Raw genomic sequence first — 25,013 nt, forward strand, 5'->3', positions numbered from 1 at the left:
TTCAGAAGCGTCCCGAGCATGATCCGAATCTCTGGCTCGTCGTTCACGTTAAAGTTCGTTGTTTTCCTTCCGGCGGCGACAAGCTTTCAAGGTGATCGATCTCATGTTGAGGTTCTTGATCGCCATGTGCACGGTGACCTCGACGTGTGTTCTAGTGGATGCCTGTCGTCCATACCTCAGCTGGGACAAGTGCTCCGTAGTTCGATCGTCTCTGCTGAAGAGATCGTCGTGTAGCTCTCAAGACGACACACCGGATAAAATGACCAAGGGATAAAATACACCAATATGACGATCAAGGAGGCAGCTATAATACACACGTCCAGAGTCCCAGAAAATCTGAACACCCGGCCCGACGGACTAAAAGGAAAAGCATAGTGGCCAAAGAAAGAAAGAAAAAGAAGGAAAGAAATCAGACCGCAAACGGCGGGCCGACACCCACATGTGCATCCAAAAGAACCGTCTAATCTTCAATCATAGAAGTCTCATCCTCCAAGCCTCATTACTGACGCCCCGACCATTCATCAGCGCTCTGGTAGTACTGGCCCGTCCCTTGAAGCGCCTCGTTGTAAGCGGAGTATGAACTCGTGCTCGTGCCGTGTCGTTGCGGCGGGGGAGCCCACACCGCCTGCGACTGAGTGGTACGGTAGGCGTCTACACCTGGAGCTCTGTAGTCGTCGCGAGAGTGAGGCGCATCGTAGCCCACTGACGTATAGCGGGAGGAGGAGCCCGAGTCGGTGCCTATGCGGATGGGTTGATACGAGGATTGTTGGTGGCCTTGGTCGTGCTGAGCTTCGAGGTAGACGAAGCCGGGTTGGAGATCGTCTGCATGGGTGGACTGCTGCGCTAGGAGGGAGGGTGTGTGACGTGACGGCCTCTCAATGGCGTAGTCGGGGTTTTGCTGGGCTGAGGCGTAATGAGATAGAGTCGAAGACCGACGACGATGCGAAGATGAGTTCGACGTGGGCTGATGAGACGGCCAGTCGGAACGGTCGTCCCGGGCAGCTGCGAGGCCCGATGGGTTTCGGTTGTAGGTCGGTGGAGAGCGCTGAAGAGTCAGAGCGTGAGAGGCGTCGACGGCGTGGGGACGATCTCGGTTTGAGGACCCTGTTTGCGGGGAAGATGATGACCGCGAGGGATCGTTCCTGTTCTCCATGACTGTTTCTTCATCGTCGTGGCTGGGCATGAAGGGGTCAGCGAGAGATAGAATGCGCAGGATGGCGCCACTCACATAGTCGCCATATTGTTTGGGCCCATACTGATACGGGGAGGATGCCTAAACTTCGTTTGGTGGACCGTACTGAGCGGAATGATTACGGATGCGATATCGCGCCTGGAATAGCAGGGCCTCTGGAGGTGTCCGCTCTGGATGTCCTCCTCCCTGAAATATGAGATGACATGGCTGTCTGCGTTGTCGACCTTGATGGTGATGGTCTGGCCGATATGTTCATCGGATGAAAATGAGTTCATATGAAGAGCGAGAGAACCAGCGCGCACCCTCTTTATCAGACTATCGTACGTGAACATGTCAGACGGGGTTATTGCTCCGCAAAGAAAAGGAGACTCTCACCCTCCAGGCTTGATCTGTCCCACCTCGTTCCTGACATGAGGGGAAGATGAAACTTCTGTAGTGGAAGTCAGACTGCCACTGGCCATGGATGCTCGGTAACTGTTCCTTTCTATCGGGGATGTAACCTCGCGATATGACAGGAAATTGCCGTCTTGGATTCGAAGCGTCAGTATGGACGCGAATAGCAAACACCCAGTGACCGAACGGTGCCTACCTATCCGACTGGGAGTCCATGCTAATCCTTCAGTCCACCGATGTATCCCGCACTCTTCCGTGCAAAATACGAACACGGAACCTACAACCATGTATCGGCATCAGATTTAAGGGCAGAGTTAAAACAACATTAGCATATACGGGGGCTATTAGTGACGCACCACTATGAATCATCGACCGTCGCTCTGCATCATTTAGTCGTCGAGTAATCCTGGGAAGATACCCAGCCCTTCAAGACACTTCAGTCAGAGGCTAAAGCTTGATAGGCTACGAGAATGAGCAGACCTGGCCGCTATCACCAGGCGGAGAGCATCTACGGTGGTGGCTACATAGCCTATAAAAGGGCGTGGGGTTCTCTGCTGCTGAGTTGGCGGGGTAGACAACGACTCCATCTGGATTAATATTGTGAATTTCATGGCGCATTCGGCCTCCTTAAGAGTGTCTTGCGACGTCCGAAATAGCTCGAACAGGTGGAAACCAAACTTTTCCATGTAGTTCGCTTGTAAGGGTTAGCTGAGCTCTGTGCGGATGTAGTGTATCGGGAATGGAAAGGGCTTTGCCTTTAGTGTTTTTAATCAAGACGAGGCTTCTCATCACTTGAGCACTTTGAAGTCTGGGCTCCGCGGAAGAAAAGCAAGCATCGACTTATGAAGGCAACTTTGGCGCGGCGGACTGATTTCCGGATGTGCATCCCGGGGCCGGCTTTTTATGGAAGGGCGAGCTTGAAGAGCTGATATCGCAAGATGAAATAAGCTAACTCTAGGGTACACGTAAATGAATCTCTATGCTAAATGTGTATAATGCAGAATCCTTACCAGTCAATAGCCTCTCCAAGCATTCAGGAAGTTGTCATCGTTACTGTAGTGAAAATCATGAAGTCTGTTAGTTGAACAATCCATACGTGAAGGATGCATCTAAGAACGAGAGTTGTACACGCTAGGGACTCCCGCACACAGACGTCATTCAGTCTGTAACGCTGGAGACCTACTCTCAAATGGAATCCGTACTGTGCTTTGTTCAAAGAGACGCGAGCAGTAGTGCCAGCGGCCGCCGAGAGAACGATCTGCTCTCATCGAAAGCTTGTATTAGGCAGAGGCTACTGGAGATTTACTCTCAAATGGAATCCGTACTGTGCTTTGTTCAAAGAGACGCGAGCAGTAGTGCCAGCGGCCGCCGAGAGAACGATCTGCTCTCATCGAAAGCTTGTATTAGGTAGAGGCTACCAATCGATGAACGCTGATGTCGGGCCGAAAGGGAGTCGACAGGATGGGTGTGCGACGACTTTTCAGAGCAACGATCGTCCCCAGGAGGAATCGGAGTTTGAGAGCTATTTTGATGCCAGGGATACGCAGACACGAGATATTACGCAGGTACAAAGAAGGACTATGTTAACCAAGTCGAATCAACACATGGTCCTATACATAGACTAGAAGCGAGCATGTTCTACCGTATTCTCCCGTCAGTGAGGGCCGGCATATAGGGATAATAATGGAACCATGGCCGACGTACCGTCACAAGATAGCCTTAGATCCTAGGTGCCTCCAAACCTTGCCAACCTTCTCTTACGCATCTCCTCTACGCTGACGTTCTCCTCCTCTTTCATTGGTTCGTCAGCAACGTCATCAGGTTCCGTATCAGTCTCTGTGCCAGCCATGCTCGTCTCGTCCGTTTCCTCTTTGTGCTGCACTCCACTGGAACCGGTATTGGCGGATGATGTTGGGACCGAAGACAGTGGGATGGAAGGAGCGGGTGGTGTATCAGGTACCTTGAAGTCGGCAGGAACCGTCTCAAGCGAGGCCTTCAGGGCCGCCTGTAACTCGGCATCGTCATCATCGTAGACTCTGTTGGCGGCACTCCCCCACGGCCGCCGTGTGTCGTGTGACGGTTCGACGTCCATATCATCGTCAGTTCCTATAGCTCCTTGACGTCCAGCCGTTCTTTCACGTTCCCGTGCTTCTGCCTCACTTTCCGCGATTGCTCGTCTGAGCATCTCGGCCTCTTCCTCCTCTTCTCTGCGCCGTGCAATTCTGGCAGGATCCACAAAGCCTGCTGTCTCGTCCGCGTATTGCTCCTGAAGTGCCACTTCTTGCTCTCTTCTCATTCTCTCGAGCATGCGTCTCTGTCGAGCCATGCTGGCCTGGATAGGGTCATCATTCACTTCTTCCTGCCGTCCACCCTGGCCTATGGGATGGGATGGAGCATCGACAAACTCTTCGTCTTCGTCTTCGTCTTCGTCATCGGATGCGGCCTCTAAAGGAGGTAGAAGACCGGTATTGGATTCTGAAGAACCTCTGTTCATTTCAAATGAACCGAGGCTGAGGCCACGCCCAGGTCTCAAAGGTCGACTGCTTCCCGAGCCCATGATTCGATCGTGCGGCCCACCAACAAAGGGGATCACGGGTGGTCCGGTTGATGGTCCGGACTGAGAGCGCTGTGGAGTAATAGGGGGTGGGAGTTCATCGTAGCCACCTAATGATGCCTGCAGCGCAGCTTGAAGCTCGTAGTCTTCTTCCCCAAAGTCGGAAGATGCCTGGGCATGGGCAGCGTTGGACGCAGATGAAGATGAGGGCTCAGGAAGAGTAGAGGCAATGTCGTCAGCCTGGGTGCGGGGAAGGGTGAGAGGAGCCTCCGGGTCCGTCTGAACGACGGCAAACACCGAGTAGCCTGAAAGATGAGTACGTTGAGCTTGAGACAGATACATATCAATAGGTAAAATACAAACCTTCGGTCTCTGCCTGACTAATCACCATTCCGAGATACGTCTTTGATACCCATTCTGGATTTTGCAGATATGAATTAAGATTGAACCAATGGCCATTTGTGTGCTCGTTGACCTCGGGATCGGGCGAAAGACTGCCAAATCGACGCAGAGTGAACCAGTGCTGAGAAAGGTTGAGAACGAATGCGAGTTGATTGCTACATTGCCGATGAGATGATGGGACATCGAGCGCTGAAGATGAAGTGCAACGTACTGAGGTTGATCCTGGTAGGGGCGCATAATCTCGCTACGCCAGCGGACTAGACTAACACAGAAAGGGGTGAGAATCCACCATTTACGGGGAGTGGTAATGAGCTCGCCTCAAGCCCCAAACGTGAAGTGCTTCCTCAAGCACCTGGACAGAGAAAAAGCCTGTGGACAAAAGTGAGCATGCTGTTATCCCCTGAAGAAGCAATATTCCCAACCAGTATCGTCCATGTTAGTGCTCCTGCCCTGGCCATCTCCTTCCATAACGCCTTGCTCCATCGTATCGAGCGTTCGCCCAAGAGAGGAAAGATCGGCCGCAGAGAACTGCCGGATAGAAATGGAGACATCGCGTGAGTACATCATCATTGATATGTTTGTAGGGAGAAGTGAGAGCGAACATAATCTCCCTCTTCAAGCCAAACGTAAATCGAGGGTAGCAAGAGCCAGTCAATGGGTCAGCGCCACCGCGAAGAAGTCCGGGTACATAGAGATTGAACGTACGTAGAAGTGAGTTCAGAGCATGTTGGGCGCATAGCATCGATCCCTCCTGTTGCCTCTCATGATATATGTGAGGTATGAGAACGTCTAAGCCGGCCATGTCGAGCAGAGTGGTCGTTGAGAAGAAGGAGTGAATGCCACAATGGGGGCCGCCGTTGCGGGGAATAAAGACTCTTTTTAGCCGTGACGCGTACCGTACGCGTACGCGTGTATTACGTAATCACTCAGCCCAACTCGGAAGCGTAAGTAAAGTGCTGGAACTTACTCGTTCATCGTCATATCCTATAATGTCCCCAAGGTCAAGATCAGCAGCTGGCTCCCTCTGCTCTATTCTTCTTCTCTCATCAGCTATTGTCAGCGCTCAGAATGAGGAATGTCACATTTACATCGATCCCTGGAAGTACGACCTCAACACTACAAGAGGAGACCACTCCGTTGAGCGGACAAGAGTGACTCCGCCAAGTACCATCCGGGAATCTGTGCGATTCAATTTGTGCGACGAACTGCAACCGCTGGACGGCGTGGCCTCGGAGGATCAGGTGAGTGCGCCTCCACCTCAATATTATACTCGCAAGCTACATACTTCTCCGCACAGTGTCCGACCGGAACCAAAGTCTGCTTAACGCAAACAAACATCAAGACAGACCAGGTGGACCGTGTGATCTCTGTCATACCAATTGCAGAGACATCTGGCCTAAATCCCGAGTTCAAATCCCTGAGTGGTTAGTTCATCATCTTGTGTTCCCTGGACTGTTGCACTGATGGACTGCAATTGATTCGTTCTTTGACATTTAGCACCTAATAAAGGCTTGAATATTATCTACCACGGAAATCCATACCCTTCACTACCGTCTGCCGACCCAATATCACAATTGTTCAACCTGACTCTCCACTGTGACACAGAAACGAGCCCCATAAAGTTTCAATCGTATGATGGTGTTTCACTGAACCTTGAATGGTCTGCTCCTGCCGGTTGCGAATTCAAGGGACCAGATGGTACGCCGCAAGACGACGAAACTGGTGGTGGCGACAGCGACAGTGGAGATGAAGGGAAGGAGGCAGAGTCCGTGGGCAGTGGGGTCGGATGGTTCCTCTTGGTCCTATTGCTGGCGTTCATCGGTTACTTTGCACTGGGTGCATACTACAACTATACGACGTACGGGGCGACAGGCATGGACCTAATTCCGTAAGTCTGACGCTCAATCTGAAGCTGCAGTGATCTTATTTCTTGGTTTTATCCAACAGACACCGCGACTTCTGGAGAGAAGTGCCGTTTATGGCCCGAGACGTCGTGTCTCACCTCTGTGGCTCTTTCAGACCACGCCATACTTCCAGCCGGGGAGGCTACATAGCCGTCTGATAGGGGTTTCTTGTGTGCTCCTTGGGTTATAGATGGTGGCGCCGTGGCGGCAGAGTCGGGGACGGATTCATTGGGACTGACGCTTAGTATATTAGTTTTGATTTCTCGTTCATGTTACTGCTATTTGGATCTCTCGATTGTTATCGACGGTCAACAACCGTACTCTACTCCATCCTTACTTGCCCTCGGGTGCCACATCAATATTCTCTGTGGCGCCGTCTGATCGTCACGCCGCATTAACTTTTGCTTCCGCGACTCCGCTTCAAAAAAGGTTCCAGGTCATTTAATCGACTTGCCATGGCCTTTCATCATCCAACAACACCAACAGGTTTCTGCTCTAGATGTTCTCGTCAATGTTTGAGGTTTCTCGAGGGAGCGGGATACTTGCATGGTTACGTACCGTGGAAGATCGCGTTTTCGGGTGCGCGTCGCGTCGGAATTACCGTGGCGCGTCGAGCCATAGGCTCGTTTTGTACGTATACCTTCCAAACCCATCTCCTATGAAAACGAACCTTCAACCCACCCACGCAGTCTCTCGCTCACTACAACTTCAACCCTGCTAAAAGCTGTCTCCGAAATTAGCCAGTCTCATACACCGAATCAAAGCTCTGATTCACAATTCTTCGTCGTTATTGCTCACCACACGGCGTCGCTGGTAAGACCTTTAAACACTAGGACCGACGCAAAGCGACTTGCAGGCCGCTGGTGGAGGTTCTACAGACAGGAATATTGAGCTAAATGGGTCGAAACTGGCGGTGGTACATTATTATCGCCGGAACGAGACCTGGAATTTATCGCGAATGGTACGCAGATTGAAACCCCCCTTCCCTCACGATCACGACCGACATTACCGTCACTGTCTACATCTCCACGTCACCCTTCATCTGACTAGTATTAAATACCCGCAGGGCTGAAGCTGGTCCCAAAGTCGTCGGTATTCCAGGCTCAATTCACAAGGGCTACATGACCTACGCCGAAGCCCTGCGTGCTTTCCAGAAGGAAATCGCCGAGGGCAACATCAGAACCATTCGCGTGGTCACTGTGAGGGACCAGTATCTTCCTGAGGATCCAAGAACATACCATTATCCTGACATTGTGGACGACTCGCCGTCTGCTACTACGGGGTCGTCGACGTTGACGGTGGGGGCAGGACCAGTACCATCGACTTCGAGCGCTCGTACAACTGGTGTGGCGGGACATACCCGTGATGCGCCCGTCAGGCGGGAAACTCCTTCGACTTCCGGCACGAGAAGATCAAACGTCAATACCGGCGGTGATGCTCGGGATGCCCGAAATAATGCTATGGCGTCAAGTCCAGAACAGAGACGACCTTTAGAACCTGCCGCAACTTGGCCGCAGAATTCTGTATCTCAGCCCGAGCCATCGTCCCCTCATCGACCCAATTCGCAGCGATCTACCAATAATGGAGACCGAACGCACCATCGCCGTACTGCAACCTTGCCTTCTACCCCATCGACCTCCGGCCGACCTTCAGCCAGGGCGTCTGGGACGCCGCCACACCAACAACGTTCCGCTACTTCTGTTCGCTCCAGAGACGTTGATCACAATGCCGCGTCGTCACCTATACCCATTACCAGGCAGTCGACAGAGCGAATTCTTTCCCCAAGGCGCTCAGGCGCGTCGGATTCTACGAGCTCTTCTCCACCGACGGATGTTACTCAGTACGGACCAGACCATTTCCCCTCACGGTCACCGAGTCCTGCTTCTTCACTGGCAGGCTCACCTGTTCTCTCGAGACACGGCCTGTCACAACGAGAAGATGCTAGTTCACATATTCTCGGTCAGGATCAAACTGGTGCACATCGCTCGCCAATATCATCAAACAATTCTCAGGAGACTGAGATCCAGGACGAATCACGGCTTCCTGTCCGTAGCCATACAAGCACCCCTTCGCGGGATAGCAGCCAGGAAAGCCCTCCCTTGCCTATACCCCCTCGACAGACGCGCTCATTCATCGCTAGAGCTGGGAGTACCCCATCTGCTTTAAACTCCTCATCCCGAGCACAGCCCTTGCGGGCCCATTCGAGCATGCCTGAACCCTCGCGTTCGCATGAGGGTAGTTCCTCTGCCATCTCTTCTGGACGAGTACTCCTCCCTTCATCCATTGTATCGTCGCCTACCTCTCTGTCTGCACCTCCTTCCACCGGACGAATCTCTTCTTTGGACAATCGCTCAACACGCTCAACACGCACCCGTGAACGTCTTCGACTTTCTTCTACCTCTACTACCACGCCTAGCCACGTTCCTCTACCCCTTTCTCCCAGTTTGTCGATCTCCAACTCGGTCATCACTTCGCACTCGGGCTCAAGCTCCGGGTCTTCCCCGTCAACTCGACGCCTTCGTACACCGGGAACACCTTTTTACCCCGTCATTGAACCCAGCGATCGTGAGCTTCCGAGGATCACACCTGGTGTTACACCAATCGCCACTCCCCTCGAGACTCGTGGTACCAGTCCTCAGGAGCCTACGAGCATGATCGTCCCTCCGAGTACCAATGCTTGCGAGCCCACAAGCATCGGCAGCCCTCCTGCAGCAAATTCCGTCGATCATGCGGCTTACCAGTCCACGACCCTGTCTCCAAACACCAGTTCACGCGAACCAACAAGCATTGGCGATCCTCCAAGTCCAGATCTCTGCGAACCCATAGGTAGTAGCCGTGTTGGACCTACTACGAGCGTCAGCCCTCCTCCAAGTACTACTCCTCACGAACCTCCGATTATCATTGGGCCTCCGGTTGCAGACAACCTCGAGCCCACAACCATCAGCAGTCCCCTTCCAACTCCAGTCCCAAGCGCTGATTTCCTAAGCCCCGTCACCCCTTCTCTTGGTCTCACCAACATGGTCACCGGGGTCACAGATGCGCTCACACCAAGACTTAACAGACTCGGGTTGTCTTGGGGCGCTTTCTTCTCGCAGCCTGCTCATGTACCGAACGTTGTGGTGGATCCGAGGCAGGATCCGCGGTCGCCGATGAGTAGGAGCGCGAGTCTACCGGGGTATGGGGGGTTGAGGTGAGTTGACGTTCCTTCCGTGTATTCGTTCTAGTTCCTTTTTGTACTGTGTACTATAAGTAATACCCTTTCTATATGTTGCCATGTTGTGTACTCTACTCTGCGTTGCCTTGGATGTTCTGATAACCGTGTTTTTCTTATTGTTTTGATTAAGATCTCCTTCATTTGGTAGACCAAGCCCGGTACCTACCGCTCGTGGTGCTGATTCCGAAGTATTGAACAGTATGCCAGGTGGTTGGAGTGACGTTGTTGTGTGTCCTCCTTAGCCGTGAAAGGGCCTATTTATATTTCATGTACCATCTGCGTGATTTATTTCGCGGAAATTATGCATATTTAGTGATCACACAGTGTACCTATCGCGAGGTACGAATCCGTACGATAACTTGGACGTCGAGGCAGCTTTACAGGAAGTTCAAACATATTTATTATACAATGGAAAAGGTTCCATAAGGTGACTACAATTTGCGGCAACGGTCGTCTTCGAAGAAATCATACAATCGCGACGCTAAACGAAGACCGGGAGCGATACAGTGCAGAATCTACTTCTGACCCATGGCCTCCTTCGCCTTGTTGGCGAGCGAGTCCTATGCGGTGGGATGTTAGCGGGGGCATATTAAGGACCACAAATAAGCTTACCTGGTTCTCATTCGAGTTGCCGGAAAGGGCGTCTCCAGCCTTCTGGGAGGTAGACTTCTCGCTCTGCGGGTGGAGGTGGAATCAATATGCTAATCATGTGGATTGGGATATACGTTCGGAAAAGCGAACCTCAGGCTGGAAGGTAGAGGCGATGCTGTCGGAGACACCCTGAGGTAAAAAAAAATTGGCCGCGGTCAGCGGGCGTAGGGGCCACAAGACGCCGAAGACAGCGTACCTTGAAAGTGTCACCGAGTTGCTCGGTCATAGACTGTCGGATTCAAGACAAGGGTGAGCAATGAAGGTCGAGGAAGAGGGGAAAGGCATAATATGTACCTTCTGGGAGTCGGGCTAGAGTGATAATAACATGAGTATGGGAGGATGCTGTGAGCGGTGTAAGGGCAGACGACGAACCTTAGCAGCGGAGCTAGCCTTGTCGGTGAAAGATTGGCGGCCAGTGTCAGACATGATTGTTGTAATAAAGGGGTTTGTTTGGGTGGGTGGCGATGAGAAGAATGCAGGTGAGGTGGAAGAAGGTGTGATGGGGGAGTCGGAGGGAAACAAGGAGGGTTTTATACTCGACTGGTAGCGGAGGTCGAAAGCATGACAGGGGCTGGTCCGACTGGATCGTCAGCCCGAGTATGACGACACTTGAATGAGTGGGGCGCCGTCGCTGTGACTGTTCCGTAGAGTCAGTCGCCGACGTCAGTATCAGCGGAACGGAGGCTCTTGAGCGTGTCGCATCCGCGGAGAAACCCCTTAATAATCCACCTCATGGACTAAAGCGGGGTATCCGACCGCTGCGCGAACCTAGGATGCGATCATTTCAATGAACATAAGTTCCCGACATCTCCTGCCTATCTCCTGCCACTGAGCTCATGGTTGAAACGAGATGTATTTGATTTTAGACGCTGCCCAGCGAGGTCGTGCAGAAACAATGCAGAAACCTTGTGAAGAAAAACGCGACAAGTGAGTCATAAAAATATCTTTGTTCGCTGTCAAGTTGAGCGACAAACGTACCGATCAAGATATCTATTGCATTGCGCTGATCCCTCCGAAGCAGCCCCAACTTCCGGCAGCGAGGAAGTCAACAGGAAGTGCGCGGAGAGTACCGCATCGGTGGTGGTGACACAATTAACTCCTGTCGCTGTCGACTTTGTTCAAGATATCTCTGCATATATAAATGCACGGCCAACTCCTGCATTCAATTTATGTTCTGAAGGTTCATTCAGCGGACTCCAGTTGGCCACTGAACACGCGGGCATGGTCCCCCTAGTACAAAACGCATCACAAAATGTGAGAGCTGGTCTACCGTTCTCGCACCGGTCACTGTTGGCAGCGTTCTGGGTGGGTGATTGCTGCCCAAGTTTCCTAGGAATCTCTCGGAGGCAAAAGGTCCTTGGAGGATGACGATGTATCCTGCGCGTGCAGATGGTGAGAGAGTGGAAGATCGAAAACGGTCCGCCATGCAGGACGCGACGCACTAGGACGCACTGTACGTCATAGTAACGGATGTGACGCGACGCGTTCAGCGTCACGCACATCCTCGAGATCTCGTTTCCATCGACCGCCACCTTGTCGCCACCCTCTGCAGTCGACCACGACCGATTTACTTACAATGGACTCAATCGACCCTATGTACGCCCCAAGCGGCTCACGTCTTCTATCCGAATCTCCCCTCTCAGCAGCGTATCAGTCTTCATCGCACACCGGCCCCGGTGGAGACGACCTCTCACTCTCAGAACTCGATCTCACAGCGCGCGAACCCGAACGTCCTTTCAGTCTCTTTGCTCGACCAAAGACTCCCCAGAGGACTGTCCCAATACCCGAGCCACCTTCTGGAGACGACGATGGCGGTGATGCGCATGAGCAGGAAGAGTTAGGAGGCGGGGAGGAGGACGAGGAGAAGCGAGCACGGTCGCAAGCGAGGACGAGGGAGGAGAAGCTGCAGAACGACTTGTTCGTGCTGAGGAAGTTGAACGCGACGTTTGGTGTATATAATGACGCGTTGAGAGAGACGGAGTCTGCGACTGAGGTCCGTCCTCTCTTCCGTGATGTCGTGTATGTCTTGCTTTTGTTTGTTAATATATATCTTTTTATTGCATGTTCGGATGTGGGATACAGCGTGTGGCAGCTCAATTGGAACAGACGGACGCTCTTCTCAATAAGTATGTGAACGTGATGGCAAAGTCGGAGCGTATCGCACGTCTCATGTTCGATGAGCGATGGGAAGGAGCCGAAGCGGTAGGTGGTTCCTGCTTTTAGAGCACTCCGTGTGGATATATATTAACATTTTTGTCGTTCCATTTTCGCCTTGCAGGACGAGGATGTGATAGAACAAGAGGAACGCGAAAAGGAAGAACGGCGGCGGCGTGAGGAGGAAGAACGTATTCTCGCGGTCCAACGTGAACAGGAGCGTAGAGTGCGGGAAGAGGCTGAGCGGCAAGCACGGGAGGAAAGGGCGCGGATTGAACAGGAGAAGAAGGATAAACTTGCATCGAGAAGCACGAGTGGTGTACGAGGCATCAGAGGTACGAGAGCCCAGCAGATGCGGGGTGCTGCCACAACGCGCGGAATCTCGAGGACAGGTCAGTACTCCTTGTCCTTACTTCTGCAGCTTGCTCAATCATCTATACGGCTGGTTTTCAGGGACGCCACCGACAACGACAGCCAGGGGAGGTACTCGGACGACCACAGGCAGCGGTGGTACTAGTACACGGGGATCGATGATTGGTAGACCGGCTTCGATATCTCGAGGATCGAGTACATCGTCGAAACGAACCTGACTTGATGATACCGATATTTGACCAAATGGATGGATTCCAGACTACTTAACACACTCAGACTCTGATTACATTTGGGCCACAGCACGGCCATGAACCCACAGACAGGGGCTCTGTGGCGTCAGAAAACATCGACTGGACCACTCAGTACTCAGCAGCGCTAACCTGAAGACTCAAGACCCGCATATGGGCTGAAATGGCGGTCATTGGATGTACAGAGGTTCATACAGAACTAAAACAAACACTAACAACTACGAGGACGAGGACGAGGTTGGATAGCAGATACGATAAGATGAACGAACACGAGTGAAGAATGTCCAAGACAGAGACTAGAGACTATTTGGCAGATGTACTCGGGTTACGGCTGGGACGAGGGGCGTGCTGCGAGAGATCGATGGTGACGCCGTCGACGTCGTATTGGACAGTCTTCTCGACACCGATTTCGAGCTGAAGAACCAGAGAAAGTCGGTTAGTGTCGGGCTCTCTTACTGTAACAAGAGGGACAAACCTTGCTTGGCGTCCGTTCATCCTCGCATCGTGACTTTATGAAAAGTGTGTCAGTTTCGTGATCACGTTTTCAGGAAGAGGACGATTGTACTGACTCTGTTGAAGCCACTGTTCTCGTTACGACCGTGACGGCTGAGAGTCGAAGGGAAGAGGACAGGGAGTGGATGATCGCCCGCGCCTGGTTCTGAAGATTTATCAAAGCGTCCGCGCAGAGTCCTTCGGGTGTTCAACCTGTGATGTACGAACGGGCGATCAGCTTCAATATAAAAGGAGGGGGGTATAAATGTAGATGTACGTCGCAAGCAGTGAGTTGGCGTAGACTGTGAGGTAAAGTACCAGTCGTTGAGTTAGAATGTATACTTCGTGTACAAGTCAACAAGGCACTTACGTTTGCTTATAGCAAGATGGAATCCGAAGTAGATTAAGTTGTTGGGCATGACAATCCACTAAATGTTCGGCAATTTTGTCAGGAATCAACACGTAACATGGTGAGCTGAAGCTACTCACGCAGATCATGGACAGGACGGTAAAAGCACTGCAATTGCAGAGGAGAACCGGACCGTCAGCTTAGTGTGATATGGAGAAGAGAAGCAGGGCATATGCGCATTGGCACAGGACTGACCAAGTGAGTGCTCCGTTGTTTACAGAGAATATCATGATCGTGTCAATGACGTGGTCCAAACTTTTGGCCACGAACGTAGATGGAAGAATAGCGAGTCAGCCTATGACAACGATGAAAATGAAGCGCCGCAGATGAGAGAACACACCTCGTAAATCCAGTACGACTGCTCTGGAGATAGTAACAGAGTGCGGCGACGATGATCAAGTCGATTGCCGAAGACAACGCAAGACCTAACGTGAAGCACCACTGATACGAGGGGTTGTTGGTGCCGGTGGTGAAACATAGGAGAGATGACAGATACGTACCCCGAAGTCGTCACGGAATTCGTGAAAATGTCGGTATCGGAGCCTAGTTTTTTTTTTTTTTTTTTTTTTTTTTTTTTTTTTTTTTTTTTTTTTTTATTGAGGACAAACGATGGAAAGGAAGGAAGGGATGGGCCCGTACATTTCGGCTGTGGTTACTGACGAAAGAGCAAATCATCAAAAGGCCAAATCGCTACTCCATAGGTGATGAATGTATTTACTGGATGCAGCGACTAAACGTAGAAACATCAAATCGCCTTCAGAGGACGCTTATATCTGACAAGATGGTACTCACTGAGTCGAGCGAACGTCAACGCGATCTGCGGTGGCCAGTCGGGTGTTTGTCAGTCTTGCAATTGCTATCTATCCACTGTCCTCACTCACTAGGGGAGCACCGAGGTACCAGTTTCCTTGGCTGACTATGAGGTCGGTCAGCGTCACTGTCTTCGTGGAATGCTGGTGAGATTAGACTCACATCTGAGGACTCTGAAGCAGAAGTACCTGGCATGTTATGTTTCAGTGAAGAGGCAAGACGAATGAATATTAGGCGGAAAATCTTACAGATGGACCACCCATGTCAGAAACGCCTGTAACCGTTCATTATGTCAGAGAGAGTTTTCTCCTGTTCAGTGCTATGCGACCGACCGTGATGGCGATTGTGAGCTACCAGAAGAGCTATCAGACTTCTAGAAGTAAAGATGAGAGGGACAGGGCGGTCTTACCCCAATGGTACTAGGAACATGATTCACGCGAGGTCAGACGACAGCTTCTATGCAAGATTCATTGTGAAGATAAACAAACATAGGGATGTTGTCTGCAACACTCTCGTTCCCGAAATTGACAATCAAGTAATCCCAGGTCGACGCGCAAGCGAGGATGGTATGTGCAGCATCAAGGAACCTACAAGGTCTCAGTAAGCATGCCCAAGCTATAGGGGCGAAGTCTCAGGGGACTCACCAGATGCCAATGACCTAAAACAAATAACCCGAGATTGCAAATCAATGAGTACCGTATTATAATGTACCAGGGCCGTATAGAGTCACCATGGCTTTGAGCCTGAACGTGTCTTTTGTGTACACACGGAAGTAGTAGAAAGTCTGGACGCCTACTAAGCTTGAAAGACTGTTCAAGTCGAGATTAGCCAAGCCTCCATGTAATACGCTATGCAGACGAGCAAGCGAAGAACTCACACCGTGGAAAACAGGCAGCCCACCAAGATAGCGCCCAAAGTGTTGCTCACATTTTCGGTGGACGCCATGGAAGGTGGAGAGACAATGAAGAAGAGGAGGGGAAAAATAGAGGTTGGCAACTATTGACAGCATTGATATACCGGCGCTGTCCCGGCAGGAGAGACTTACGAAGCGGTTTAGAAGTTGCACAGGAGCCGCCGAGATGGCCTAGGCGATTCTTCTAAGTGCAACGCGGCGGCAGGGTAAGGAAGGACGTGACCACATTTAAATTGAAATCAGACCAATTGCATGGTGCGCATTCGGCAGGAAGGACACGACGTGATTCCAGGTGATCTCGCCTTCGACACCTCTCCGTGCACAGCCGCTGCGGACTCATGACGACAGAAGGAGACAGGCATGCTAAACCTTGATCTTCCTCAGTTTGGTTCTTCCGAACAATCATGCAGCAATGTTGTCGATATCGCTTTGAAGAACTGCGATCACAAATGAAGAGCCAGGAGAGAAAGACTGCTGAGGGGTGCCTCTTTCACGATAGTGTTACAACGCTCAGAGCATGGTCGAAAGGGATGCGTTCGAGCAAGCGAAGGCTGTCAGCAGACAGGTCTTGATTTCAGAAGCATGCCGACACCGGGAGTGCTGAAACATCGAGTAACCATTCAACAGTAACTGGACCGAGCGCTCCGTTCCACCCATGTCAAGAGATATTTTTACTACTCTGACCTTGCGTTGTTTTGTAGACGGAACATGTCCTGCATTCTTGGAAGTGGACACGGAGGTATGGCATAGAAGTAGTGGGATCTTCAAGTTTATGATGCGGTGGATCTGTCAAAAAAAAAACTTGCAGGTCGTATTGTTGTAACCAAGATGGTTCCGCGGTGCCTGACGTTGTTGCTCAAGACAACTCGGCGAAAAAGCCTCGCGATGTGGTCCTTGTGTGATTCGATTATCACCTGGATTTAAACGAGAACCAACTTGAAGGCATGTCGCTAACATACTTATATCGAGTGAAACCATGGTGGGACGAAAGCATATCAGTACGATGGGCCATGGACGGTTCTACTCACTGCCTTGGGCCGCCGATCGCGCAGGCTCCATACATATTTTAGCATACCGTGGTAACCGGGTATCATTGGCGGTAAGCACTGACCGTGATAGCTCGCAGAATCCTTAGCGTATTGCCGTGATGTGTGGCGTCTACAGAATTAGGTTAGCATGAGGCTCACAGCCTCCGCAAAACAGAGGGCATGTCATGTTCCTAGGCGAGCAAGAGCTTCCAAGCAGGGTTTTAATCAGAAACCTCGCAACGGGATACACGCAGAGCAGGCACTTGAGCGGGCGACCGTTATGGATCCTTGATGGCCCTAAACTATAACAGATCACGAACGGTCAGTCAGGGCTTCCTGTAGGAAAATCACGAAAGGCCGACCTGACTCACTCAGCCAAACATTGCTCTGAAAGCCGGATACGCCATATTCCTTACAATAACTCCGTGGGAGATAGCGACACCAAATTGTTGTTGACCGATATGGAGACTCATCATAACGGAACGCCAATCCCTGATAGCCAGGTCGTGAAGTCAATAAATTTGTTTATTTGCAGGCATTGCCGTCGCTGAGGTCTTTAGCGTCCGGGAGAGTCCCATAAAGGTGATGCTAGCCAGCTGAGAAGGCCGTCGGCCTGTTTAAATGAGATTAGCGACGAAGACATCAACATTATTTACAACCAGAAGCTATCACAGAGCTCAAGGCGCATCCGAATAGTCCCACTTCATCCCAGGCCCCTTGACCACCTTCGCATTCGGATACCCTTCCAAAAGATCGACGCCCACGCTGCGCAGAGCATTGACGCACCACTCTGGGTATCCGTTCTCGCCAAAGTAGTCAGAAAAGAATGTACGAAGGTATTGCGGGAAAGTGCCTTCGAGGATGGAATCTCGAGCTCTACCCATGACTTGAGCTTGGAAGCAAAGGTTGTGTTGAGTCACCGCTATCGTGCGATAGTCAGATTCATGGGTGTTGGACGGAAAACGAAGGCTACATACCGTGAGCAGCGGCCGTTTCACGGGTTACTAGATGGTTCAAGACCGAGCGAGATATGCCATCGCGGCAACTTGGGCAAGGACAGTTCTCGTCAATGGGTCCCATGTCTTTGGCATGTTTTCGTAATCCTGCGTTGAGGTCAGCAACATGCTCAGCGCTTCCTGTGTACGAAACTTACTTAGGTTCAAAGGACCCTTGAAAGTCAGAGCCACTCCAAATCTTGCTGTACGGGTCGGAAAGACACAGTCTGCCTGAACGATAGTGAGTACGCGTGCAGGAGAAAGCAGGGGAGTATATACCATATCCACGCCCAATGCGACGCAGACCAGCAAATCTAGCAGCAGCCCTTCAGCAGTGAGAAATTCAAGAAAACATTTCGTCTTACCTTCCGCAAAGCCGATGCCCATTGAATATCGCGGACCTGTATTATCTTAGTGGGCAGAACTCCGAATGCAGATATGAAAACTGAGCCTTACGATCGGCGGGTAATTTGGCCGCACACTGAGCGATGCTGATTGTGTGTTATGACAAGTTCACGAGCTTGAGAATACAACACACTCACATTCTCCAAAATACGTCTGCCAGAGTGAAATGTTATTTTGGACAAGATCTTATAGAACTCGCGAGGCTCACCCTTCTCCTCCCCACCGCTCAATCCGCCAATAGCATACCCTGCCACTCGGTCCTTTCTCTTGACCATCTCTTCCAGACAGGCATCTCGTAGAGCCGGATCCAGTCCTCCTTGAACAATTGCGAAAAGGTTTTGAACGCCTTGCTTCCCTGCTTGTTCATGACGCTCAATGCAACGATCTAACCACCGAACAGACCGCCACATGGCCTCCTCGACTCGGGGACCCACCGTCAAGCTAGAGACTATACATGGTGGAAATAGATCATAAACGTGGAGCTGTATGATCCCAATGAAAACAGGGACAAACCTACGTCATCTAGTTGCATGATGATATCGGCACCTATAGCGTGCTGTATCGAAATACTCTCTTCGGGCTGGAATGAGGCCAAATGAGCAGTGTCCGCTCATGAGCGAAAAGTGCTTACTGTAAGCATGGTTGGTTCCCCGGTGAAAGGGCTCGCAAACAGTGCCCCTTCCTCTGTAATTTTTGTGAATTTGCTCAGAGAGACCAATTGGAAGCCACCGGAGTCGGTCAGGAGATTGTGGCGCCAGCCTTGGAAATGGTGGGCGCCCCCGGCTGCTTCTAGGACTTTTATTCCAGGTCGAAGGTTGAGGTGATACGTGTTGTTCAGTATGAGAGTGACCCCTAAGGCCTCCATTTGTTGAGGCGTGAGCCCTTTGATTGCGGCTTGTGTGGCGACTGCAATGACTGTTGATAAACCAGTCGGTTGGAACGGATGACATGTGGCTTACCTGGCATGAATGTGGGCAAATTCGTCGTCGCATCTGAGGCGTAGACAGTATTAAAGAAGAGCGCGAGGTTTTTAAGCAGCGTGTGGACATACGGGCAAGGGTCATCCGCGAGACTCGAGCTCTTGTAGTGTGACATGTCGCGAGAACTTCGAATTGCATCCTGATACAAGATAGGGGAGACTGGTGGAAAGTTTTTTCGCTGCTTTGAACAGTGTTATTGGCCTATTTGGATTTATCGAGTGTTAACCGTTAAAGGACTCGGACGCCACTGTCAGAGCAGACTGACCTCTAGCACTTGAGTTGAATAGTTCTTCGTAGTGGTCACTGAGAAGTAAATCGCGCTCTTTGAGGTTCAAAGTAGATATCTGTCAAATCGGTATTATTGGGCAATCCCTACTAGGACACCGTGATAAAGGAGGCTGTAAGTAGTAGTCAGGGTTCGGTCAGGGTGTGATTGGCGCAAAGTTTCTGTTCTGTCGAAGCTATTGGCTTCGCGGCCCGAAACGGCCCGCTCACGCGAAACTCCTTCATTGCCACCGCGGCTTTCTTGCTCTCTCAAACTTGGTCATTATTTCATGTTGAGTATCTCTCGAGCTGCATTTCATGCGCGTCATACACGAATACCTGCGTCTGTGATACGCCGTGGACTGCAGTCACGAGTCGGTGTCTTGGAGGAGTTAGACGGTCGTGGTTTCATCTCCCAAGTTACAAGGTCAGTGTCCATGTTCCACAGTTGCTTGCATGCGTCGCTCATTGACTGCAGGTCCACAGAACTCCAGCTATCGCTTCAGAAGGACAAACAAGTGATTTACTCGGGCATTGATCCCACGGGATTGTCTCTGCATGTGGGCCACTTGGTACCCATGATGTGCCTGCTGCACTTTCACCTTCGCGGACATCGTATCATACCACTTGTAAGTTTCTTTAATGGAGAATATGTATTTCTTCTTATACGTGGTACAGATCGGAGGGGCGACCGCTTTGATAGGTGATCCTTCTGGACGCTCCACAGAACGGCCATTGCTCAGTCGACTCGACCTTCAGCGCAATATTGACAAGCTCAGAGCTAGCGTCGAGCGATTTTTCAGCAGGGCTGCGCTCTACGCTGAAACGAAGTCTACCGACCAACGGTCTCTATCAGAGATAAACGTCATGAATAATATAGAATGGTTTGAGGGGCTCGGTCTACTCCAGTTTCTTCGTACGGCCGGTATATATGCGAGGGTGAATAGCATGATCGCGAGGGACAGGTGAAATCTATTTCCTACCGAGTTTTTCTCCGCTGACCTCACCACCTAGTGTTCAGGCCAGGCTAAACTCTCAACAAGGGATCTCATTCGCAGAGTTCTCATATCAGTTACTCCAAGCCTATGACTTCCTCACTCTGAACCAGAAGATGGGGTGCACTATTCAAGTTGGCGGCTCGGACCAGTGGGGAAACATCATATCAGGCATCGAATTGATCAATCGTACCATGTCTGGCCTTGCAGAGAATGACACATCCGGTCCAGAGAAGGGGTTCGGCATAACCACGCCTCTTCTCACTACCTCGTCGGGCGAAAAGTTTGGAAAGAGCGCAGGTAATGCTGTTTGGCTAGACGAGTCCATGACCAGTGTTTTCGACTTCTATCAGGTACCTTTCCTTTTGTCGAAACTAATCCGATGCTAATTTCTCTTCAAGTTCTTTGTCAGAACGGCTGATGAAGATGTCCTTCGCTATCTGAAGTTGTTCACCCTACTTCCTCTGTCGGAGATCGAAGCGATCATGGAAAAGCACAACGTACAAGCTCCACCTTTCTCCGACCGCCGTTACTGACTCTCATATACGAATTAGAGGGCTCCAGAATTGAGGCACGCACAAAAGGTCCTGGCTGACGAAGTCACTGAGCTTGTACACACTGGTAAATATATTATCTGCCACAATACATTCCCAGTATTTGACCTCAATCTTGCACTGCAGGGGACGGTGTAACTCATGCGCAAGCTGCCACAAAAATATTCTTCAATACTGACCTGTCAGACGTGAATGCGAGCAACGTCATTTCAGCCCTCTCGAGTGATCCACGCCTTCGCCTAGTGCAAGCATCGGACATCTTCGCCATACCTTTGCACAAAGTGACGGCTTCTGTCGGTTTAGCCGCGTCCAATGGTGTGTATGAATGTTTACTGACCTAAATGAGCTACTAAAATGCCTCGTTTTTAGGTGCTGCCAAAAAACTGATATCAATGGGTGGGCTTTACATCAACGGCAAACCCGCCAATGCAGAGCAACAGTTAGCTCCCGCGGACCTAATCGATGGCCGACTTATCGTCCTCCGTGCAGGTAAAGCAAATCATGTAGTTCTTGCCATCAGTCCTGGACAATCATGATCAACACCGATGGCTACAACCTTCCTCTAAATCATTGCTTGAGCAAATTTTGTCACATATTCGCCTTCAATTCGTGTTCGGGGGCTGCCTGGGTCAGTCACTACAGTCCGGCCGGTGAGCCACTATTCACATTGAGTCTCATATGCTGTGCCGGGTGTTGGAGCGAACAACTGCCATAATGCCGGTTGTCGTGCGAGCACTTGACACGCCTAAGGTTTCTAAACTTATACCACTACATGCAACGCTCTTTTGTCTTCAGATGTGCTACACGACCAAGTCCCACACGTGCGGATCAACTCAATTGTTTTGTTTCCCGATGCGGTAAGCGTGATGGACTCGCCTGGACAGTGGTCTTTGAGTGGATGGCAGCACAATAGTCGCCAGCGCTCGGCGTTTTGAGATTCACGTCAGCGTGTGCTAAATCTGGGAGGCCTTGCGTTGTGCTTATAAGAGGGACTGCAGGCATGCCAGAAGTTGGTTAGTCTGCGCCTGCCGTCCTCGGCCCTTTGTTAACTCAAGGTTCACTGGCATCTGATCTACTTGCCGGGAATGTGGACAGCTTGTCGTTGGGCGCTCGTCATATGCATATTAGCCTGGGCGGTGACCGTCTCTTCCGGGAAGGTCTTCACGACGGAGAAACTCAAAGCTGCCCAAGCTCCTGCCGTGGAGAGATGGCAGGCCCATCCTACCACCGATGCACTGAAAATCGAGCGCCTTCACCACACGAGTAGGTTACTCGAACGAGGGAGCGGTGGCAACAATATAACGTTCCAGAATGCGAATGCGTCAGGTACGTTCATTCCACACAGATATGAACTCAGAGTGGTGCTTACGCGATTGTTTCATTAGCTTTCTATGTCGACGGTACGACGATCCCTGAGGTCACTTGGGACTTAGGTCCTAGCTGGAGTGGGCTTCTTCCCATTAGCGGCGATTCCAATGAGACACGCAAGGTTTGTCCCTTTCTTTAGCATTTCTCAATCCATCTATACCCTGAGTTTCATCTAACATCTGTTTCATTCCCATTCTAAATGCTGCAGCTTTTCTTCTGGTTTTTCCCACCTGGACCGGAGGGCAGTTCAGACGACATCATCGTATGGTACGTTCGAACTAAAGAGATTGCTACCTTACGTCTATTGATGGCTATTCAGGCTGAACGGGGGTCCTGGCGGTTCCTCACTGGAGGGTCTGCTACAAGAGAACGGCGTGAGTCGAACATGCGTGACAATACTCCCCTTCGCAGCTTACCCGCCTTTTCCTTTCAGCCATTCAGCTGGGCCTGGGGCCAAGCGAAACCCACCCAAAACGAATACAGCTGGACGAACCTATCTAGTGTTATCTGGATTGACCAACCAATAGGAACCGGATTCTCTCAAGGCGACAGCGAAGTTCACGTATGTAATGCTTCTCATTCTGACCCTAGGCACCCGGCTGGCTGACACTGAAGGCATCCTAGGACGAAGAAGATGTCGCAGAACAGCTTGTGGGCTTTCTACAGCAGTTCCTAGGCGTTTTCTCCGAGCTTCAAGGAAAGAACCTTTACCTGACAGGAGAAAGTGTAAGCCTCCTCCTTTCATTCAGGATCAGATCTCTTCTGATTGCTTTGAGAATAGTATGCGGGAATGTATATTCCTTGTAAGTGCAGCTCATGCTTTTTCTTGTGTGTTTATCCTTAGGCAGATAAATTCACAGACACCGCCAACTACATATACGACCATGTGGAGGCTCTCAGCCTAAATTTAACTGTCTGTGTGATAGTGGTCTATCTACCCCACAGTTCGCTTATTGACCAGGATGCATCACTCCCACAGGGAATCTGGCTAGGATCTCCCGCGATAACTAACGACGTGATCGCAAACGAAGTACCGGCAGTGAATTTTGTGCACAAATACGAGAATGTCTTCGGCTTCAAGTGCGTACTACCAGCTCGTCCTTTCTTCCTTCTACCACAGTTAATGATATGAACTAAACTGTCTCAACAGCCAATCCTTCTTATCTGAGCTCGACAGCCGAGCCAGCTCTTGCAACTATGCGGCCTACCTGGACAAATACTTGACCTACCCTCCCCCGGACGGTTCGTTCGCCCTTCCTGGAAGCTCTATCGAGTTCGACGAAGGGTGCGACCTATGGTCGGACATCGTGTCTGCCGCACTTGCCTTAAATCCCGCATTCAACGTTTACCGTATCTTTGACATGGTAGGTTTACCCATCGGTTCTGGCTTTCCATGTTCCAAATCTCATAGCCTGTTTTGAATTGAATCATAGTACCCCGTACTCTGGGACGTCCTGGGCTTCCCGTACGTTTCCCAGTCTTGTTCAGATTGACTTCATATTGAACCTTCGCGCTCCAGTGGGACCTACCCAGCAGAACAGACCAGTCCAGTATATTTCAACCGAGACGACGTCAAGCAGGCCATCCATGCCCCAGTCGAGGTCGATTGGTCCGAAGCCGCCGGGAACCCTTTCGTGGACTCGCTCGATAATAGCCAACCCTCGTCGTTCGGGGTTTTGGGAAGCGTCATAGAGAAGAGCCAGCGAACTGTTATAATGCATGGCTTGGCTGACTTCTGCCTTTTAGCTGAAGGGTGGGTGGTTTTCTTGGTTTTACCATCGAAACGGGTCTGATGAATACGTTGCTATTGTGTAGGACGATGATCGCTCTGCAGAAGTGAGCCTTCCTACATCACCTTGTCCTCCTTCGTGACTGACTCATCTCCTCGCGATCTCGCTGTCGATTATACGTATAGCATGACTTGTGAGTGCTTCAACCTTTTGAGCTTTAAGGGCTATATCTCACATCGGGCATCCAGGGAACGGCCTCCAAGGCTTCCAATCCGCACCGGAAAACGACTCCTTCATTCTCGACGGCGTCGGCGCCACGGGTACCGTCCAATCTGAGCGTGGACTCACCTTTTACACCGTCGCGCTGACGGGGCATATGTGCGTAACTGTCCTTGTTTGCTTTTCCATGTACGCAATTGTATCGAACTGACCTTGCGTCCACTTGTCTTTCATCTTCAGGGCACCGCAATTCAATCCAAAGGTAAGGATTCCCTTAACGCTCTTTGCTGCGAACAGTAACCAGCAACCGACATTTCAAACTCTCTACAGGCAGCATACCAATCTATGCAATACCTCATGGGATTCAGGAGCACGCCATGACAGCTACGACAAACTAATTCTATATTTCTTGGGAACATGGGCCTCACGTCTTCTACGTACTATCACGAAACTTTATTATAAAGGGATTTCTTGCATCATCAGTGCAGCGCACACAGACACTTTTCACGTAACTTATGGACCAGCATCTCGACATACTTACTGACGACAGCTCATCATCATGTTTTCTTTTTGTTTACGAAACCGCTGTATTTCTAAAGTCCATTCAACCGTTGACCCGGCGAGTTACCCTGTGATAGACAGACAGACAGACAGACGAGAGCAAGAAGGGTGTGTGTTGTTTTGAGAGTATTTCTCGCGAATCTTGCATAGCGCTACGTGCCAGGCATCAAACCTCATACTTAAATATTGTCCCTCCACAAGCCAAC

The 25,013-nt window shown here is 50.9% G+C and overlaps 10 protein-coding genes across 10 annotated transcripts; 5 read left to right on the forward strand and 5 right to left on the reverse strand.

Annotated features, from left to right (window-relative positions):
* Positions 1 to 499: 499 nt before the first annotated feature.
* Positions 500 to 2,271, reverse strand: STEHIDRAFT_114040 (uncharacterized protein; the record flags this gene model as incomplete). The annotated part of the gene is made up of 6 exons (XM_007308089.1): positions 500 to 1,175; positions 1,229 to 1,431; positions 1,495 to 1,507; positions 1,568 to 1,862; positions 1,942 to 2,009; positions 2,066 to 2,271. 6 exons carry the CDS (start codon positions 2,269 to 2,271, stop codon positions 500 to 502), a joined length of 1,461 nt encoding a protein of 486 aa, XP_007308151.1.
* An 882-nt stretch (positions 2,272 to 3,153) lies between these two features.
* Positions 3,154 to 5,345, reverse strand: STEHIDRAFT_124306 (Josephin-domain-containing protein; the record flags this gene model as incomplete). Its single annotated transcript, XM_007308090.1, has 8 exons — positions 3,154 to 3,223; positions 3,290 to 4,444; positions 4,503 to 4,696; positions 4,753 to 4,803; positions 4,859 to 4,910; positions 4,964 to 5,069; positions 5,144 to 5,154; positions 5,247 to 5,345. Coding segments are annotated over 7 exons (1,646 nt in total), but the record flags the coding sequence as incomplete, so codon positions are not given.
* Positions 5,346 to 5,530: 185 nt separating this feature from the next.
* On the forward strand, positions 5,531 to 6,774 carry STEHIDRAFT_102485 (uncharacterized protein; the record flags this gene model as incomplete). The annotated part of the gene is made up of 4 exons (XM_007308091.1): positions 5,531 to 5,782; positions 5,839 to 5,965; positions 6,039 to 6,429; positions 6,489 to 6,774. 4 exons carry the CDS (start codon positions 5,531 to 5,533, stop codon positions 6,601 to 6,603), a joined length of 885 nt encoding a protein of 294 aa, XP_007308153.1. The 3' UTR covers positions 6,604 to 6,774.
* A 367-nt stretch (positions 6,775 to 7,141) lies between these two features.
* STEHIDRAFT_124307 (uncharacterized protein) lies at positions 7,142 to 9,765 on the forward strand. The gene is made up of 2 exons (XM_007308092.1): positions 7,142 to 7,406; positions 7,512 to 9,765. Exons 1-2 carry the CDS (start codon positions 7,342 to 7,344, stop codon positions 9,637 to 9,639), a joined length of 2,193 nt encoding a protein of 730 aa, XP_007308154.1. The 5' UTR covers positions 7,142 to 7,341; the 3' UTR covers positions 9,640 to 9,765.
* A 409-nt stretch (positions 9,766 to 10,174) lies between these two features.
* Positions 10,175 to 10,736, reverse strand: STEHIDRAFT_160600 (uncharacterized protein; the record flags this gene model as incomplete). Its single annotated transcript, XM_007308093.1, has 6 exons — positions 10,175 to 10,219; positions 10,272 to 10,334; positions 10,401 to 10,439; positions 10,507 to 10,539; positions 10,605 to 10,619; positions 10,683 to 10,736. The coding sequence occupies 6 exons, from the start codon at positions 10,734 to 10,736 to the stop codon at positions 10,175 to 10,177; spliced, it is 249 nt and encodes an 82-aa protein (XP_007308155.1).
* Positions 10,737 to 11,870: 1,134 nt separating this feature from the next.
* Positions 11,871 to 13,079, forward strand: STEHIDRAFT_171112 (uncharacterized protein). The gene is made up of 4 exons (XM_007308094.1): positions 11,871 to 12,303; positions 12,393 to 12,512; positions 12,589 to 12,856; positions 12,918 to 13,079. The coding sequence occupies exons 1-4, from the start codon at positions 11,887 to 11,889 to the stop codon at positions 13,052 to 13,054; spliced, it is 942 nt and encodes a 313-aa protein (XP_007308156.1). The 5' UTR covers positions 11,871 to 11,886; the 3' UTR covers positions 13,055 to 13,079.
* A 308-nt stretch (positions 13,080 to 13,387) lies between these two features.
* Positions 13,388 to 15,740, reverse strand: STEHIDRAFT_160602 (uncharacterized protein; the record flags this gene model as incomplete). Its single annotated transcript, XM_007308095.1, has 18 exons — positions 13,388 to 13,498; positions 13,560 to 13,592; positions 13,654 to 13,789; positions 13,854 to 13,878; positions 13,947 to 14,004; positions 14,066 to 14,093; positions 14,625 to 14,640; positions 14,704 to 14,715; positions 14,778 to 14,802; positions 14,867 to 14,901; positions 14,958 to 14,983; positions 15,044 to 15,069; positions 15,128 to 15,145; positions 15,205 to 15,214; positions 15,284 to 15,382; positions 15,440 to 15,453; positions 15,526 to 15,604; positions 15,673 to 15,740. 18 exons carry the CDS (start codon positions 15,738 to 15,740, stop codon positions 13,388 to 13,390), a joined length of 819 nt encoding a protein of 272 aa, XP_007308157.1.
* A 1,588-nt stretch (positions 15,741 to 17,328) lies between these two features.
* STEHIDRAFT_102486 (tRNA-guanine transglycosylase) lies at positions 17,329 to 19,254 on the reverse strand (the record flags this gene model as incomplete). The annotated part of the gene is made up of 12 exons (XM_007308096.1): positions 17,329 to 17,658; positions 17,714 to 17,839; positions 17,890 to 17,962; positions 18,011 to 18,045; positions 18,097 to 18,132; positions 18,188 to 18,222; positions 18,274 to 18,289; positions 18,345 to 18,584; positions 18,650 to 18,716; positions 18,768 to 19,042; positions 19,096 to 19,128; positions 19,188 to 19,254. 12 exons carry the CDS (start codon positions 19,252 to 19,254, stop codon positions 17,414 to 17,416), a joined length of 1,248 nt encoding a protein of 415 aa, XP_007308158.1. The 3' UTR covers positions 17,329 to 17,413.
* A 416-nt stretch (positions 19,255 to 19,670) lies between these two features.
* Positions 19,671 to 21,500, forward strand: STEHIDRAFT_102490 (uncharacterized protein; the record flags this gene model as incomplete). The annotated part of the gene is made up of 8 exons (XM_007308097.1): positions 19,671 to 19,807; positions 19,859 to 20,009; positions 20,059 to 20,345; positions 20,395 to 20,728; positions 20,777 to 20,875; positions 20,930 to 20,996; positions 21,056 to 21,244; positions 21,299 to 21,500. 8 exons carry the CDS (start codon positions 19,671 to 19,673, stop codon positions 21,463 to 21,465), a joined length of 1,431 nt encoding a protein of 476 aa, XP_007308159.1. The 3' UTR covers positions 21,466 to 21,500.
* A 456-nt stretch (positions 21,501 to 21,956) lies between these two features.
* Positions 21,957 to 24,787, forward strand: STEHIDRAFT_84379 (alpha/beta-hydrolase). The gene is made up of 17 exons (XM_007308098.1): positions 21,957 to 22,255; positions 22,315 to 22,418; positions 22,506 to 22,564; positions 22,617 to 22,671; positions 22,731 to 22,859; positions 22,922 to 23,023; positions 23,079 to 23,100; positions 23,158 to 23,210; positions 23,277 to 23,377; positions 23,448 to 23,661; positions 23,731 to 23,762; positions 23,817 to 24,050; positions 24,113 to 24,133; positions 24,213 to 24,220; positions 24,276 to 24,405; positions 24,487 to 24,508; positions 24,577 to 24,787. The coding sequence occupies exons 1-17, from the start codon at positions 22,015 to 22,017 to the stop codon at positions 24,625 to 24,627; spliced, it is 1,578 nt and encodes a 525-aa protein (XP_007308160.1). The 5' UTR covers positions 21,957 to 22,014; the 3' UTR covers positions 24,628 to 24,787.
* The last annotated feature ends 226 nt before the right edge of the window (positions 24,788 to 25,013 follow it).

Source organism: Stereum hirsutum (genome assembly GCF_000264905.1).
Source record: "Stereum hirsutum FP-91666 SS1 unplaced genomic scaffold STEHIscaffold_14, whole genome shotgun sequence".
Lineage (NCBI taxonomy): Eukaryota > Fungi > Basidiomycota > Agaricomycetes > Russulales > Stereaceae > Stereum > Stereum hirsutum.

Coding starts and splice junctions, on each gene's coding strand:
- STEHIDRAFT_124307 (XM_007308092.1), top strand. CDS start 7,342: ATGGGTCGAAACTGGCGGTGGTACATTATTATCGCCGGAACGAGACCT. Junction 7,407..7,511: donor CCTGGAATTTATCGCGAATG/GTACGCAGATTG, acceptor AAATACCCGCAG/GGCTGAAGCTGGTCCCAAAG.
- STEHIDRAFT_84379 (XM_007308098.1), top strand. CDS start 22,015: ATGTGGACAGCTTGTCGTTGGGCGCTCGTCATATGCATATTAGCCTGG. Junction 22,672..22,730: donor GTCTGCTACAAGAGAACGGC/GTGAGTCGAACA, acceptor TTTTCCTTTCAG/CCATTCAGCTGGGCCTGGGG. Junction 23,024..23,078: donor TTTACCTGACAGGAGAAAGT/GTAAGCCTCCTC, acceptor CTTTGAGAATAG/TATGCGGGAATGTATATTCC.
- STEHIDRAFT_171112 (XM_007308094.1), top strand. CDS start 11,887: ATGGACTCAATCGACCCTATGTACGCCCCAAGCGGCTCACGTCTTCTA. Junction 12,304..12,392: donor AGACGGAGTCTGCGACTGAG/GTCCGTCCTCTC, acceptor TGTGGGATACAG/CGTGTGGCAGCTCAATTGGA. Junction 12,513..12,588: donor GATGGGAAGGAGCCGAAGCG/GTAGGTGGTTCC, acceptor TTCGCCTTGCAG/GACGAGGATGTGATAGAACA.